Consider the following 16,920-nt stretch of genomic DNA (forward strand, 5'->3'; position numbering starts at 1 on the left):
CATTAGCCTTTGCTCCAACCCCCTGGTTCCAGGGCAGAACCAAACTCAAGAGGGCCCAGTTTTCTAGTTCTGAGGAGACTACAGCCTCATGCTCTTCAACTGCTGGGAATCTTGTTACATTTATTTTTCTGCTGCTTTGGGCCAAAACCTTGTGAGAATGGCTAGTGGGATTTTAGTGCTGTAGGATCCAAACCTGAATCCCAATCTTGTGCGTTGAACCCAAAGCCTCTGTGTGTTCTGAGCCTTGTACTAGGGCTGCCAAACTTTGCTCTGAGCTTAAACTTTATGGGTGGGATGTTCAAAAAGTGCTCCACTTTGGCCAACCTCTTATTCAGCGGCGCTGAGGGGAGTTCTGTCACTCGGAGCAGAGTTGGGCCAACGCTGAGTGCTCCTGAGGCGCCTGCGCTGGGTGCTTTATTTGTTTTATTTTCCACAGGAGTCCTCTGAATAGGTCCAGTCAATTTTCTGGAGAAACTAAAGATCCGATTTCACTTCTTGATCAAAAAATCCCCCATGCCACTGTTCTGTTTGACTGTTGCCCTCCACCCCAGAGGTGGCTGCATTTCTATGCCGCTTTTAGCTGTGTGTCTATTAAGTAACATTTATACTGCAGTAGCACCAAGAGGCCAACCAGGTCAAGACCCCGTTGTGCTGGGCACCATACAAATGAATAGAAAATGATTAGTCCAACCTTAAAGAGCTTACAATATCTGTAGTTTGTGACATGCTTTGGGATCCAAGTTGCTAAATGAATTTAAGATCCTCATTATGATGAACATTCATTGCACAATAAAATACATTTACTAAGATACAAGATAAATGTGTTAAAGAGGGCAAAGTTGTCTGATTTTCATGCCTGTGAAGTTGTCTGGGCAGTTATTGATGCATATATATGGCAGATGTTCTCTGTGAGTGCAATACATATGGCAAATACCATATCTGGGAAATACCTATGGCTTCTAGATTCAAAAGGCAGAAGTAGCCACCGTGATCATCTAGTCTGACTGCCTGCATAGCAAAGGCCAGAAAAATTCTCCACAATAATTCCTGTTTTGAATTAGAACAGATCTTGTAGAACATCCAGTCTTGATTTTAAAATTGCCAGTGTTGGAGAAACCACCACAAACCTTGGGAAATTGTTTCTAGTGGTTAATTCCCCTCCCTGATAAATGTATTTCTTATTTCTAATCCCCCTCTATAAAGAAGTGTACAAAACAGCTGCTGTTCCATTGCTCTCCCTTAGAATGCCCAGTACGTCTGGAATCGCAGTGACCTGTTGTCTCTTAACCTGATGGAGGTGGACTTCCTCTTAGGTGAGTATCTAAGGCAAAGGTCAGAGGCGAGGGAGCTAAGTGAAAATTGGTGAGTTGTGGGACAGATTTACGAGGGTGTTCAGGCACCTGGAGATGCAGATGGGTGCCGAGTGGGATTTGTGAATGCTCCTCAGCAAGTTAAGTACCTGGTTGCCAGTGAATGTCCATGGGAGTTAGGCACCTAGCTCCCTTAGGCACTTTGTAAATCTCTGGTTGGGTGGCAAGGGGCAAGGCCACCCTGCCCCTCCCTTGTTGCTAAAAGGGAGGTATGGTCAGATGTCGGCTGTGTGTGTGTGCTCAGCTCTGCATGCAGGGTGGGCTCCAGGCCCCAGCGTTCCAAGCAGGTCCTTGGGGTGGCAGTTCGAAAGGGGCGGCAGCTCTTCCAGCCACGGTGGCCGATCGGCAGCAGCTTCTTCCCTTTTGCCATCCACGGAGGCAGGGTTTTTTGTTTTTTTTCACTGCTTAAGGCGGCAAAAACTGTAGAGCCAGCCCTGTCCGCGGAGATAGCAGACTGATTGAGCTACCCACTAAATCCAGACACCGTTTTCAGCAAAGGAACTTGGTCAGGTTTATTGCCGACGAAGGACAGTGCTAATGCCCCAGCTCAATGATACACTAACACCATGTAGGCTCGTGACAATGGACTGGGTCGGTGAATGGCGGGACTTTCCATTCTCCCGTCGTCCAGACCCCAACACCGCCTCAGCGATACCTCTTTATACCCCAGTACAAACAAGTTACGTATTGCCCCTCTGATGTAGCTATGTGCCAGCTCCGACGTATCTGGGTGCCACCCTCTGATGTCCACCCATTGCCTTGTACTTGTTGGTTCGATCAAAACGTCTCTATCCATCATGGTGTTATCATGACCTTATCTTTAGGATGGGTCAGTGTGTTCCTGTTATCTTTTGGGGAATGTGTCTGGTATTGAGGTGTTCTAGTACCTTTCTGGAATGCTTGTGTATATATTCTTAAGAATGTGTGTTTCTGCAATATCAGCCCTGTTCTTGCCAAATTCTGTGAGCAGGGCCTCTTGAGTGTGCCTCTTGCTCACAACTTAACTTTAGCTCAGGCCTGAGACCTCGTACCAAGCCTCTGACACAAGGCCTCAAGTCTCAGGCCCTCTTTCTACTATAGGGTACATGGGAGAAGGGAGGTGAGTTCATTAGGGGAAAGGCAGAGAGCCACAACGAGAGGGAAGTATCCTGTGTTGCCAGGGACTGATGGACTGTAACTCATTAGGGTTTCTCTGCTTCTATTCTCTATGGTCCTTGCCTGGCGCAGGGAACTAGGACGAAGGATTCCCTCAGCATTGGAAAAGACTGAAAACACCTGACCAGAAAGACTAAGTGTGCACTGAAGAATCTTCTTACCTAATACCCACAAACCTAGCTGTTCCCAAGTGCTGAGCCAACCCCTGAGGCAGGGAAAAGGGCATTTAGTGCCAGCCCTGGGTGGGTGGCTGGAGTCTGCCTGTCTTCTAGCCTGCTGTTTCAACAGCATACTTCTAGATGCAGCGGGGAGAGATCACATCTCCTTCACTGCTGCTCCCCGTTCCAGGCTCTGCACAGTGACAGAAAGCAGCAGCATGGTTAGGAGGTGCTAATGTCCTATTAGCAGCCAAGTCACCTCTGCAGTGCCAGTATTCTATGTGGAGTGGCATGCTGTGTTATGCCTTGTGACCCAGGCAACATCAAACCAGTTGTCACACCCCAGAAGCGTGGGAAAGCAGAGCTTAGAGACCTTGCATTATGCATTGCAGCTACAGAGCTGCTGGCTAGCTGAGGAGCTGGCCCACAACTGCTCCTTGGGTGGAGGGAGAGGAACAGAGCAGAACCACACAGCAATTGGGGGCTGGAGGGAAGATATCTTTTGCAGGCAGGAGGGACTTTTTGATTTTTATAAAATGCAGGGAGCTGAAAAAGCTGAGTATTTGTACAGGACCTTTCCCACTGTGTGCGTATAGCTGCTGTTTGTACATCCAGTCATGCGTATTGAGGGCAATATGTACCCGCAAGTCTGCAAAGGATGCCTGTGGCTTGAAAGGAAGTAGGCTCCTTCTGTATGGCCATGGCACTCCACCTCTTCCAGCCTGTGACCATGTTCCATCAGAACATGGGGTTTGTGAGGGACCCATTCCCATCTAGCTAAAGGGAGGGGGCTTCTGACTCCCTGAAATTTGGTGGAGGAGAACCTATGGACCTGGCCCACTTCCCATCTGAATTTGGGATGTGTTCTCCTTGTTATGGGCTCCTGTTATCCAAGAGAAGCACAGTGGGAAAGTGGCAGGAAGGGGGATGGCCACTAGCTCTTGCCGAGTCAAACAACCCCTTTGGGCCTCTTGGTTATGCTACAGCTCACAGCTGGGTCGGAAACACTTTTCAAATGCAGCTGCAGCCTCACAAGCATCTGTGTCTGATGTGGTTACGCAGTGTGCTCAAAAACCAACCCATGGAGTGCCTGGGCATGATGATCTGGCCCAGCGAGCACGGCTGCAAGAGTCCTTGTCCCTTCTTTCAGAGAACATTGCTACCAAAGTGCTAGCAACCATGGCTTTGGAAACTAGTGGCTGGGGCTGCAGATTTGCCACAGCATTTGTTATCAAGAATCGCAGGGGAGTGCCGGTAACTTCAGTCAAAGTGCTGTGTTACTGAATTTACCACAACTGTTCTGATTTTTGCTAACAAATGCCCTCTCCTCACCCCGCTGAGGGGGGCAATGATGATCCACAGCCGCACCCTCCACGCCCGGCACCACAACCCCCAGGTAAGAGGGGAGGCCAGGGATGGAGAAGGACTGGAGAGTGAGCCCTCCCACACTTGCCCCACAGCAGTGACTCCTGGGTTCTGCGGGGCTGAGCCCAGCGCTGTGCTCTGGGCATTGCAACCTGGCATGCAGGGCTGCTCTGTTTGGCTTGCCTGACTGGCACTGCCTTCCCGTCACAATGGAGGCTGAGGTGCTCCACGTCGCAGTACCAGGGACAGGGCGCTGGGCCTAGCCCCATGGGACACAGGAGCTGCCACTGTGGGGTGAGCCTTGAACAGAGGAAAAGTCAGACAAACGGGACAGTCACTGTCTGGGAGTTTTTTCACTCTGACAAACCTGCAGCCCTGCCAATGTCCAGTCCAGTGCTAGGCTGGCCCCTGTCGTGGAGTGGAGAGAGCCTTCCAGGGAAAGGCTGCAGTTCTCCACCCCATGAAGTCGGCTGTGAGCGTCAACGACGCATCAGCTGTTCTATATGGGCCTGAACCGCAGTCCCCCACCTCCCCACAGGTTCCAATTCCCACAGCTCCTCGCTCTGCCTGTGCAGTGGTCCACATGGCAGCCCTCGTGGGTTCAGGGGCTCCTAGAACTGGCATTTGGAGCCATAGCTCAGGCTGCTTTTTAAAATGGAGGTCCCTGCGCAGCCATGACTCGACAGATTCTGGTGTAGCAGGTTTCTTCAGATGTTCACTGTGCCGTGCGTGTTCATGTACATACGGGGCCAGGTGTGTGCACGGGTACACGTGGAGGATGTGTTCACATGTACCTGCTTCATGCCTCTGCCAACTTCCGGATAGATTGTCTTAGTACTTACCCCAGGAGTCAGTGATGGCTGGCCCATTTTTATGAGCATAAGAAAACCAATCCAGGAACCTGTTTCTCCAGGCGGCTCCGTTTGCTTTCTGAGTCTGGTTCCAAATGCTTGGGCCCCTCAGGAGATGCAGACACAGGGAGATCTCACCTTGGCGTCTCCCTACATCAGCTCCAGAGCCGGATGGCACATGTGCAAAGCATCTGGCTGTATAGGCCCCTCTCTCTCCGGAGCTGCTGAAGCCTTTGATATCTGCAGGGTGTTTGCTGCAGTCTCTGGCCACTTCCATCCTCCTGAGCTGCATCTGAGGAACCAAACAGGTCGGCGTGAACAAACTCTTACATACAGTGTTTGGGCACGCATTTCCTGCTGGCTCCCTGGTTACTGAGACAAGGCATGCGGCCATCTCGTTAACCCATTTTTGGCTAGAAGGCAGGATTCCCTAGAGGCCACACGGTGGAGCAAAGAGCCAGCATTAGCAGGGAGCAATAGGGAGGAATCCTGACACAGAGCGAAGCTGCCCCCGGGCTCCATTATCACCAGGAGCAGATTGGAGTCCGCTGGAGTATGGCAGGAGGGTAACCAGAGCAACAGATTGCAGTAAGAAAGTAAGAAGGTGTCTGATACACTCCTCAGGAGAGTCACTGCCCCTGTCCCTGAGGATCTGAGTGTGATGTGGGCCTCCAACAATTGCTCCACCCCAGCAACACGTGTCCTACCTCCTCTGCTTGTCAGATCCATATGGATCTGCTTGGCTCTCTTTCAGCAGTTATGTCTCATGGAGCCAAGCGACACCAATTACAGCATGTAGCAGGGACTTGGTACATCTGAGCCAGTTGCTAGGATTGGGGGCAAAGAGGCAGCTGGAAGTAGCTGCAGCAGTGAATGAGCAGGCAGTGTGAGCATGGAGGATGAGTGCACAGTGGGAGCACAAGTCCGGAGTCCCAGGGAAAATGTGCACCTGTAAAATACTGCAGAGACTCAGCAGAAATGTGGATGTGTGTCTCTGATCTGTACCAGGCCCCATTGGCCTCCAAGCACAGTTCTGGGCCCATCTGTGATGTGCTGCTGTTGAAGCAGGGTATGGTCACACACACACAATTACATCCATAAAACGTGTTGAAGCAATTTCCCAAAGGAAGCACTTGCACACTGGATCCCGTGCTGGATTTCACTGTCTATTTTTGTGTTTTTGAGAAGGTTAGCTACCGAGGTAGCAAAAGTGCTCAACTGTCTCCAAAGTCTGACTCTCGATGGTGATTTGCGGTGGGTCGTGTGCAAGGCCTTGAAGCAGGCTGATAGAGCACTTTAATCTTCTCAGTATTAAGTGAGAGCCCTAGGCTTCGGTAAACTTATGCAAGAAAATCCAGTGTGGACTGAAGGTCATTCTCAGTGTGCGCGAAGATGGCAGTCATCTGCATACTGAAGATCAGTAATGGACGCCCTGAAGACTTTAGACTTTGAGCGGAGACGTCAAAGATTAAAGAGCCACCCATCCATTTTGTATTGAATGTCAGCTGACCAAAATAACTGCTAAATAGATGGAGAACAGGGTTGGGGCAATAACACGTCCTTGCTTAACCCTGATTTTGATGACGAAAGATTCCATCTCAAGGCCATTACAGAGAACCATGGCAGTCATCTGATCTTAAGAAATTTTGGAGCGCAGCCAAATTTGGTCAGCACTTTCCACAGGGCATCACAGTTGACAGAGACAGACTGTGACCTATGGCAGGACGCCAAGATCCAGGTCTATAAGACAATTGTTGTTCCTACACTCCTTTATGGGGGTAAAACCCGGGTGATCGATTGACAGCACCTCAAGATTCTGGAGGGGTACCACCAACAATGCTTCTGGAAAACACTTTGCATCAAGTGGCAAGATTGCTGCACTAATGCCAGCATCCTCACTGAAGCCAATGTCACTAGCATTGAAGCAATGATCCTCATGCACCAACTTCGCTGGGCTGGACATTGTGTGCAGATGCCAGACTCTCACCTCCCAAAAAAAAGTCCTCTACTCTCAGCTCACCAATAGTCAGAGTTCCCATGGTAGTTGGAGGAAATGCTACAGCAGTTCTCAAACTGTGGGTCAGGATAGGGGGGAGGGATAGCTCAGTGGTTTGAGCATTGGCCTGCTAAACCCAGGGTTGTGAGTTCAGTCCTTGAGGGGGCCATTTACAGATCGGGGCAAAAATTGGGGATTGGTCCTGCTTTGAGCAGGGGGTTGGACTAGATGACCTCCTAAAGTCCCTTCCAACCCTGATATTCTGTGACCCCAAAGTGGGTCCTGACCCCTTTTTAATGGGGTTACCAGGGCTGGTTTGCTGGGGCCCAGGGCCCAAGCCCTAGGGCTTCAGCCCTGGGTGACAGGACTCAGATTACAGGTCCCCTGCCTGGGGAGGTGGGGCTTTGGCTTTGCGCACGTCCCCCACACTCCCGGGCTTCTGGGGTCCTGTAGTAATTTTTGTTGTCAAAAGGGGATTGCGGTGCAATGATTGAGAACTTCTGTGCTACGCTTTCAGTGTCTTTGTATCTTAAGAAAACTGATGTAGGCATCGCAAGCTGGGAGGAGCAAGCCACCAACTGACCCCACTGGCACCATATCTTCCATTAGGCAGTGGCCCACTTCGAGGAGAGGCGCCTAGCCCTTGAAGCTGAAAAGAGAACTTTTTCTCCCAACAGGCTGCTGGCCTGCCATGAAATGTCTGTACCTACTGCAGGCAGATTTGAAGTTTCAGGAGTCCAATTCTGGGTCATCTCAGGGCCCATAGTAAATCCGTGGTAGAGAACATCCTTGAATTGAGGGATTGCCAATCAATCCTTATGTCCATAGTAGGCTGCTGACCCATTCAGAGGAAAATCTAATCTGAACCCTGCACCCGCTTCTCAGTTACATGCCCCGTCACACCACACAGCCCACATCCCAATGCATACTGCACTTAGGATAGAAGAATCCAATGCACCGCTACAGACTAGGGACCGAATGGCTAGGCAGCAGTTCTGCGGAAAAGGACCTAGGGGTGACAGTGGACGAGAAGCTGGATATGAGTCAGCAGTGTGCCCTTGTTGCCAAGAAGGCCAATGGCATTTTGGGATGTATAAGTAGGGGCATAGCAAGCAGATCGAGGGACGTGATCGTTCCCCTCTATTCGACATTGGTGAGGCCTCATCTGGAGTACTGTGTCCAGTTTTGGGCCCCACACTACAAGAAGGATGTGGATAAATTGGAGAGAGTCCAGCGAAGGGCAACAAAAATGATTAGGGGTCTAGAACACATGACTTATGAGGAGAGGCTGAGGGAGCTGGGATTGTTTAGCCTGCAGAAGAGAAGAATGAGGGGGGATTTGATAGCTGCTTTCAACTACCTGAAAGGGGGTTCCAAAGAGGATGGCTCTAGACTGTTCTCAATGGTAGCAGATGACAGAACGAGGAGTAATGGTCTCAAATTGCAGTGGGGGAGGTTTAGATTGGATATTAGGAAAAACTTTTTCACTAAGAGGGTGGTGAAACACTGGAATGCGTTACCTAGGGAGGTGGTGGAATCTCCTTCCTTAGAGGTTTTTAAGGTCAGGCTTGACAAAGCCCTGGCTGGGATGATTTAACTGGGAATTGGTCCTGCTTTGAGCAGGGGGTTGGACTAGATGAAATTCTGGGGTCCCTTCCAACCCTGATATTCTATGATTCATACTGCGGTATACATACGTTATCTCATACCTCCAGGGTGGTGCTGCCTAGTGAGCAGAGCAATGGACTGGGAGTCAAAACGCCTGGCTACTCTGCCAGAATGTGTCCAGCTCCTGGTGGCAGAGAGAGGTGGGAGGGTAGCAGAGCCCATGAGGGATCATTATTCTGTGAAAAACTTTGGAGATCATGTTGGTACAGCCTTGCTTCCTCAATCGGAATTGGTAGCACATGGATCTGGGGCCTCATGAAGATCAAAACATGGTGCATAGCTGACATGTCCTCTCCCTTTTGCAGGCCTCTTCGAGCCAATGGATATGATGTATGAGCTAGACAGGAATGTCCAGACAGACCCTTCCCTGACGGAGATGGTGCAGGTGGCCATCAAAATCCTCCAGAGAAACCCCCGAGGATTCTTCCTGCTGGTAGAAGGTGAGAGCCAGTGTCTCCAGACTACCAGTGCCCCATGAGGCTGAGCTTCCCATCCTGTGCTGAGGACACGGGCCTGTTACTGGAGGGCTGCTATTGTCTTCTGACCTGAAGGTGCCTCTCTGAGAGGGTGATGAAACAGTTTTGGAGTCGAGTGACAGTGGGCAAAACCCACCCCTGTTGCACCCACCATTGCTTCACGAGTCAGGAAAGGAGCTGAGCAAGTTCCCCAGCCATTTGCCCTACAAGGGAACAGATGGAAATTGCTTTGTGGGGAGAGCCTAGTATGTAGGCAATGGGTCCCAGAGCCCACGGCTCCCGAGGGAGACCCTGGACATGGGTAAATACCAGCACTGGTCTGATACTGGCCCACAAACTCCTAGCTTAACTGCATTAGCCTCCCTTTCTAGCATCTGAAGTGCAGGTAATGCTGGTCCCTGATTACACCTTTCAGTCAAGAGAAGTTGGTTTCCTTTACTGGCCTGGAAGGGGGAGGAATGGAGGGCTCATGGTAAGGAATATTCACCACATCAGAACCAAGACTGTAGCCTAGCAATTCCCATCCTGAGGGCTCTAGGAGGTAGTACCTACCCCTGCTGTGTGGGTGTCCCTTCTAATAGCGAGTCTGCTGCGTGCCGTGGTATCTCAGTCAGCACGTCCCTTGGGAAGCAGCCGGAGACGACTCAGTTGTGGATGTGATCCTCGAAGTGGCTTGATAGAAATGATGATGTATTTCCCGTGCTCTCTCCCTGTCAGCTCCTTCCATCTGTTCTCCAGATAACAGCTCAGACCTATTGTGCCACACTGTAAAGTGCGGTAAACGTGGTTTGCACCTTCCAGTGCAGCACCCGCCACAGGCCGGTGTTGGGACAGGAGAGTGGATTGGTACTGGCCTGGTGCAGCGAAGAGGAAGGATATTGGACTCCATAGACCATTGGCCTGGCCCGAGATAGCAGGAAGCAAGAGCACAGCCAGGTGTGATCTGTTATTGGTGATTCTCAGGTTTCTAGTCCAACCAGTTCCCTTCTTGCTTTTCCCTTTCCAGGAGGTAGGATCGATCACGGTCACCATGAGGGGAAAGCCAAGCACGCGCTGTATGAGACCGTGGAGATGGACAGAGCCATAGGCCAGGCTGGTGGCATGACGTCCCTGGAGGACACGCTGACCGTAGTCACTGCTGACCACTCCCATGTCTTCACCTTTGGTGGATACACACCCCGCGGCAATCCCATTTTCGGTAAGGGTTTAACCCATTGGTTCCCCCCACAAGCCGAAGACCTGCCAGCCTCCAAATGGTGGCACCTGGACCGTTACTGCTGGAGAACTGTTTGGCATCTCTGCCTTGCAGGATTGACAAAGCCTTGGCTGGGATGATTACCTGGGGTTGGACTGAATGACCTCTTGAGGTCCCTTCTAACACTGATCTATGATTCTGTGATGTCCCTTGAAACAGCAGTGATTGAAATGTGTCCAGTGTCAGAACCAGGGCAAAACCTCTGGCAGCTTTCCTAGACTGTAAGGTCATTACAATCCTCTAGTCTGACTCCCATGTAACTCAAGCCTGAGAACTCCCCCAGAGTGTCCTGAATTGCACCTGAGCCCATGGCTTGTGGCTGACCTGGAGTGCATCTGTTTAGAAAGACCTCCAATCTTGATATAAAGACCCCAAGTGAAGGGAAATTTTACCACCCCCTAGTTATTGGGGGATGGATTTCTAATCACATCATAAGATCCAGCTCCTGGATCCCTGAGCCCGTGGACTAGAACCAAACCCCAGTTCTGAACACCCTGAAACTCTCTGGGTTTGAGGCCTGGATTTCAGATATACTGGAGCTCCTCTCTACTGCAGCCCAGACTCGCACCACCCACCCTGGGTCAAAACACAGCAGCTGTTTAGCTAGCCCAGCAAAATGCCGTATTTCTCCTTTCTGATGGAGTGGGCTTGGGGGAGTAATCACTTTTCTGATTAAAACCACTAATTCAATTTGTCAGCAAATGAGATGCCCAGTCTGGGCCTGCCAGCACAGCTGTGGGTAGGAGCCTTGCAACAGTCGGGATGAACTGGAGCAAGAGGTTTTCAGAGGGGCAGAGTAGAAAAACGAGGCTTCTTTTGTTAAGAAAATAGAATCCTAGAATATCAGGGTTAGAAAGGACCTCAGGAGGTCATCTAGTCCAACCCCCTGCTCAAAGCAGGACCAATCCCCAATTTTTGCCCCAGATCCCTAAATGGCCCCCTCAAGGATTGAACTCACCACCCTAGGTTTGGCAGGCCAATGCTCAAACCACTGAGCTATCCCTCCCCTTGCTGTAAGGGTTCCAGTTGCACATGAAATGAGTTCACGCTCCAACTCTTGCCAAAGGTTCCATGCAGTCGATGACCGAGCGGCTCAGTATCTCGGCTCCCCGTCTCCAGAAGGCAAGACCTCCAGCAGCATAGCACCATGCTGCATCACCGGTACTGCTTGCTGCAACACCTCGGGGTTGTCTGGTTGGGTCTCCCATCCAAATGCTGGCCAGCACTGACCCTGCTTAGCCAAGGAGAGCCGATGAGCTTCCAGTGGGGTGGAATGGCTGCATGGGCTATGAGCAGGCGGGACTATAAAAACATCAAACCTTTGACCGCCTCCTGAGTTATTCACCCCTGAAAACTGGCTGTAGTGACTATTTCTTGTGCCACACTTCCCCTCTCCCTGTTCTCACTTGGGAACCAGAGCTTGGTCTCTTTGATGGGCATGTGATCAGCCCCAGGGTAGCAGAAACAGCACTGGCTGACACTCCAGTCAGTGTCCTTGGCTAAAGAGAGGATTGGAGTGAGGCGCTGGAGCAGATAAACTAGGGAATCCTGGAGATATGCCTCCCCAGCAGAAATACTCTCTGGAAAGGGCAGGATTGGAGTCAAGCATGACCTCTTCTGTAGAGGAGCGATGGTCACCATCCCTCATGCTAACCATTGCTCCTCCCCGTGCAGGTCTAGCACCGATGCACAGCGATGTGGATAAAATGCCCTTCACCTCCATCCTGTACGGAAATGGCCCCGGGTACAAAATTGTAGCCGGAGAGAGGGAGAATGTGTCCACTGTGGATTATGGTGAGTTTGGGGGGCTGGCAAGATGGGGATGGGTGGGAGGCATGTGTCAGGGACCAGCTAATGCCACTGGGTTCATGTAAAATGCATGCTTGTCCCAATCTAATTCCCAGTGAGACGGAGTCCACGTTCCAAACCCACTGCCACTAACAGGGGCTCCACATTGGGGCACTCAGCAGAGAGGCCATGGTCTGAGTGGGCCATGGAGACTGAACTCCCTCCCCTCTCAAAGGTGGCCTGTCATGTCAGGATGGAAGCTGGGGAGGCCCCTTCCTCAGTGGATAGTGGGTGCCAATCTCCAGCCTGGTGGTCTGACTCCCCAGTCTCTTACAGCTGTTTGTTCGTTCTTTGCAGCTCATGCCAACTACCAGGCCCAGTCGGCTGTGCCCCTGCGCCAGGAGACCCATGGGGGTGAGGACGTAGCGATCTTTGCCAAGGGCCCCATGGCCCACCTCCTGCATGGAGTACACGAACAGAACTACATCCCACACGTCATGGCCTATGCCGCCTGCATTGGCCAGAACACAGACCACTGCCGTTCTGGGGCCCACCACAGCATAGTGGGGCCTCTGCCCTTCCTCTCTACCCTTGCCTCAGTCATCCTCCTCAAATTCTTGTTTTAAGGTCTCGCCCTGAATCAGCTCACTTCCTTCAGTCACAGACCAGGGGTCCCCAGCTGTCTCAAATAGAGATCTTGACCCCATTCAAAGACAGATCTTGGAACCTGTCTTGCCATATGATACTGGGTCTTCAGGTTTTAACCACATTGGACATAATACCAAAGCTTCCTATGTCTCTTGCCTCTGGACCCACCTTGCCCCCGAACCAGGGCAGCTGGCCTGCGGCCATGAACCACTGTTCAAGATCATTGGCGTGGGGAACGGAGTGAGCAGCTCAGTTGCTGTTGACACTGCTGGACATCCCTTGTGTGGATGCCTGGACTCCAAGTTGGCTTCAAGAGCTGGAAGTGTTGGGCTGTTTCTATAGCAATAGCCTGGACTGGTTCTGTGAACCTAAAGGCAAGACACACTGGTTCAGGCTGGGGCAGACTCTCTTGGGTCCAGATGTTTCATATCTAATGTTTTCGTTTGTGTTAAGCGCCCCTAACCCAACTCAAGCAGCTTTTTAAAAAAAATCAGAAGAACAAAACTCACATACAGGGAAATGTTCTGTTCTCCTCCCACGGCTGCTGATTATGTAAATAGAGGCTTCCTCCCCAGGAACCAAAACCTGGATTTAAACTTTTGAGAGAAGTGGCTTTTGGAATCTGAATTTTGGCTCCTTCGTTCATCTCTGGTTGATGTTTTCAGAGGACCTTTGGGGAATTAGTCACTTAAGTCAGCAGGAATGGGCCATCTAGAGCCAGATCCATAAAGGTATTTAGGCTCCCAAGTCCCTCCAGTTTCAATGGAAGTTAGAAGCCTAAATACCTTCAGTGGGGCCAAAGGAATCACTCATATCCATAGAATCGTAAGACTGGAAGGGACATTGAGAGGTCATCTAGTCCAGTCCCCTGCACTCATGGGAGGACTAAGTATTCTCAATGGTGTTTTATGTTTGAAGCCAGGGTGATACGATATATGGAGCCCTCTTTGATTCCTCCCTTTAGCCCCCTTGGGGCCAGGCACATTAGGCACTCCCAGCCGACGCTGCGGTTGCCACGTCTGTCCCAGACCTTGTGCCACAATTCCGATTTGTCTAGGCTCTGCTTTGTCCTTCACGTCTGGCTTATAGGACACTAAAGGTCTCTGGAGACCATGCTTGTTGGTCACTTCTTGGTGATGCTGTGATGTGAAGATGTGGGGCAAAATGGCAGGTCAGGGTAGAAACCCAGGTTGTCAGATCCTGGGTCAGCCAACCCCTCAAGTCTCCCAAGCTGGACTGGGAAGGTCCAAGTAAAGGCATTCCTGTGAGACTTTCTACAGCCGGTTAGGCCATGGACAATACCCCCACGATCAGCCTTTGCCACCATATTGCAGTCCTGGCCTGAGCTCAGTAGTGGGGAGCAGCTGGAGAATAATGTTGGTCAAACTTTTCTTGACCATATTAAAAGGTTGTTTGCGGTGCTGTGGCCATGTCGGTCCCAGGATGTTAGAGCGACAAGCTATCTTTTATTGGCCAGACTTCTGTTGGTGAAAGACACACACTTTCGAGCTGCACAGAGCTCTTTGTCCTGGCTGGGCTCCCTCACCCTCACCTTGTCTCCTATATAAAAAATGTCCATTTGAGTTTCAGGCTGGGTCGTATTTGAACCAAACTGGTTTCCCTGTCTCTCATTGCATCACAATGTGATGATGCAACAGCCTTAGGAGCCAGAACCCTATTACAAGTAAATGGGACTTAGTTTTTCTAGATATTAGGAGACCAGAGTGGCCAAGGCCCCTGCTGACAGACAGAAAGAAGCAGGGTGTGTGTGTGTGCGGGGGTAACATTATCAAAAGCACTTACATGCCTTGAGAGACTATCATTTCTCCTGACAAGTTGATGCAGCAGGTGGAGGGGAATTATTTGCCATGACATGTGGGGATTAGTTTCTGAGGATGCTCATCAGCATGCCCTTAGGAGACCTGAGCTCTTTAACTTATCAACGTTTCATTCAGCTGTTCAATTTGTCAGTAGGGTGTTGATTTTTTTTAAAAGGCTTTATTAAAAAAAAACCAAAAACCTATTTCAGGCCATAGCGGATTGTTTGAAGAAACTTGAATTCTTGGGGTCAATGAGGCACTGGAAGACAGCCTCTTTGGGCTTCATTCATAAGAAAACCACTGGCCTGAACACAGCCAGATGGAAGGAACAGTCAATCCAATTCATAACCTGTGACTCAAGACCCCTCTCTCTATTTCCATAGAAGTCATCCATGGTGAAAGCAAATCAGCTGTCAGTGATAAATAAATACAAATCTGGGAGTGCATCTGGATTGGATTTGCATTGAGGCCTCTTGTTTCAGTGTTTAGTTGGGGATCTTGTTAAAGCTGCTTATGGTTTTTCCATAAATGTGCATCGGCTTCTCAGCATAAAACTCTGTGGGCTGTAGCAAAAGCTGGCTGCAGAACCGTAACGGTGGGGGCCGGGCACTGCAGTACAGCTGCTGAGCGTTCAGCTCTGGTTGCTCACACATGCTGCTCCCTACGGGCTTCTAGAGTAACTTGAACAGCTGAGTGCACTACACCTCAGTGGCTTCCTGAGATTATTGCTCTCCTCCTGCTGGCTTTCATTTATGACTCTTGGAATGGGGGTGAAGCTGTTTAGAGCCTGGAGGGCGGGAAAAAGACCTGGTTCATTAGGCTATCAGTCACCCAGAGAGAGGGGGCAAGACTTCTCCTCCCACAAAGGGTCCTGGGAAGCCCTCTACAAAACTCCCTGGCTTGGCGTTGAGAGTCAGCGTTGCAGGAAGGAGGTCCCCTGGAGGAACATGGGCCTGTCGGAGGCCTGTTGTGGCAGGTATTCCTGCTTGGGTTTTTATTTGTATTATTATTTATTCTTTTTTAAACCCCTCGAAACTGGGTCTTGATGTTAAATTAGACACTCTTGCTACTGCCCTGTGCCACAACCCTCTTTTTATTTATTTGTGCTGAAGTGGTGACTAAGAGACCCCGTCATGGACACCATTGTGCTAGGTGCTGTACAAATACAGAGCAAAATGATGGTCCCTGTCCCAAGGACCTTCTCGTCCTAGACACTCTTCTCCCCCCCCCCCCCCATGTGCCTTCTTTGTTTTTCCTGCCCACGTTTAGGGTTGCATTTTGATACATAGAAGCCTTTGTTTGCTGCCATAGTTAAAGGAGGTTTTATTAATTGTCACTGAGATGTTTTTTTTGGGTGAGGAAGATGGACCTTGAGCCAAGAGCCCTGGATTTGGATCCCAGCTCACCACTTGAATATCTCACAGATCTTGGGAGACAGGCCAGTCTTTGCTTATAGACAGTCCCCCAACCTGCACATCTACCAATGTGATATATGCCATCATGTGCCAGCAATGCCCCTATACCGTGTACATTGGTCATACTGGACAGTCTGTACGTAAAAGAATAAATGGACACAAATCAGACATCAAGAATTATAACTTTCAAAAACCAGTTGGAGAACACTTCAATCTCTCTGGTCACTCGATTTACAGACCTAAAAGTTGCAATACTTCAACAAAAAAACTTCAAAAACAGACTCCAACGAGAGACTGCTGAATTGGAATTAATTTGTAAACTGGATACAATTAACTTAGGCTTGAATAGAGACTGGGAGTGGATGGGTCATTACACAAAGTAAAACTATTTCCCCATGTTTATTCCCCCCTTCCACCCCCTACTGTTCCTCAGATGTTCTTGTCAACTGCTGGAAATGGCCCACCTCGATTATCACTACAAAAGGTTTTTCCCTCCTGCTCTCCTGCTGGTGGTAACTCACCATAAGTGATCACTCTCCAGTGTGTATGGTAACACCCATTGTTTCATGTTCTCTGTGTATTTAAAATTGTCCTACTGTATTTTCCACTGAATGCATCCGATGAAGTGAGCTGTAGCTCATGAAAGCTTATGCTCAAATAAATTTGTTAGTCTCTAAGGTGCCTCAAGTCCTCCTGGTTTTTTTTTGTGAATACAGACTAACACGGCTGCTACTCTGACACTTGAATATCTGTTTCTCTAATGGGCTAAATTGTAAATGTTCACAGTAGAACAGTCCAAACTGTGAACATTTACAATTTGGCCCACTACAGAGTTTGGATTCAGGGTTTTTGCTAGGCTCCTTGTGTATCCCGACAGTTCAGACCTGGAATCCTGGCATATTTGAGTTGGGTGGCTTCAAAAATACATTCCAAGGGAAGAGCAACTTTTGAAAAT

General features: G+C 49.9%; 1 protein-coding gene across 4 annotated transcripts in view; it reads left to right on the plus strand.

Annotated features, from left to right (window-relative positions):
* ALPL (alkaline phosphatase, biomineralization associated) overlaps positions 1-16,640 on the plus strand; it is an 86,704-nt gene extending 70,064 nt beyond the window's left edge. For 3 of the 4 annotated variants that reach the window (XM_073316617.1, XM_073316618.1, XM_073316619.1), the window contains 5 exons: positions 1,244-1,313; positions 8,869-9,003; positions 10,046-10,237; positions 11,969-12,088; positions 12,440-16,640. In XM_073316617.1, coding sequence (XP_073172718.1) covers positions 1,244-1,313; positions 8,869-9,003; positions 10,046-10,237; positions 11,969-12,088; positions 12,440-12,708 — 786 coding nt within the window. In that variant the 3' untranslated portion in view covers positions 12,709-16,640. Of the gene's footprint in view, positions 1-1,243; positions 1,314-8,868; positions 9,004-10,045; positions 10,238-11,360; positions 11,456-11,968; positions 12,089-12,439 lie in introns of those variants that run through there. The other variant, XM_073316620.1, reaches the window with a different exon arrangement.
* Positions 16,641-16,920: the final 280 nt, after the last annotated feature.

The sequence above is a fragment of the Lepidochelys kempii genome, chromosome 18 (genome assembly GCF_965140265.1).
Source record: "Lepidochelys kempii isolate rLepKem1 chromosome 18, rLepKem1.hap2, whole genome shotgun sequence".
Classification (NCBI taxonomy): Eukaryota; Metazoa; Chordata; order Testudines; family Cheloniidae; genus Lepidochelys; species Lepidochelys kempii.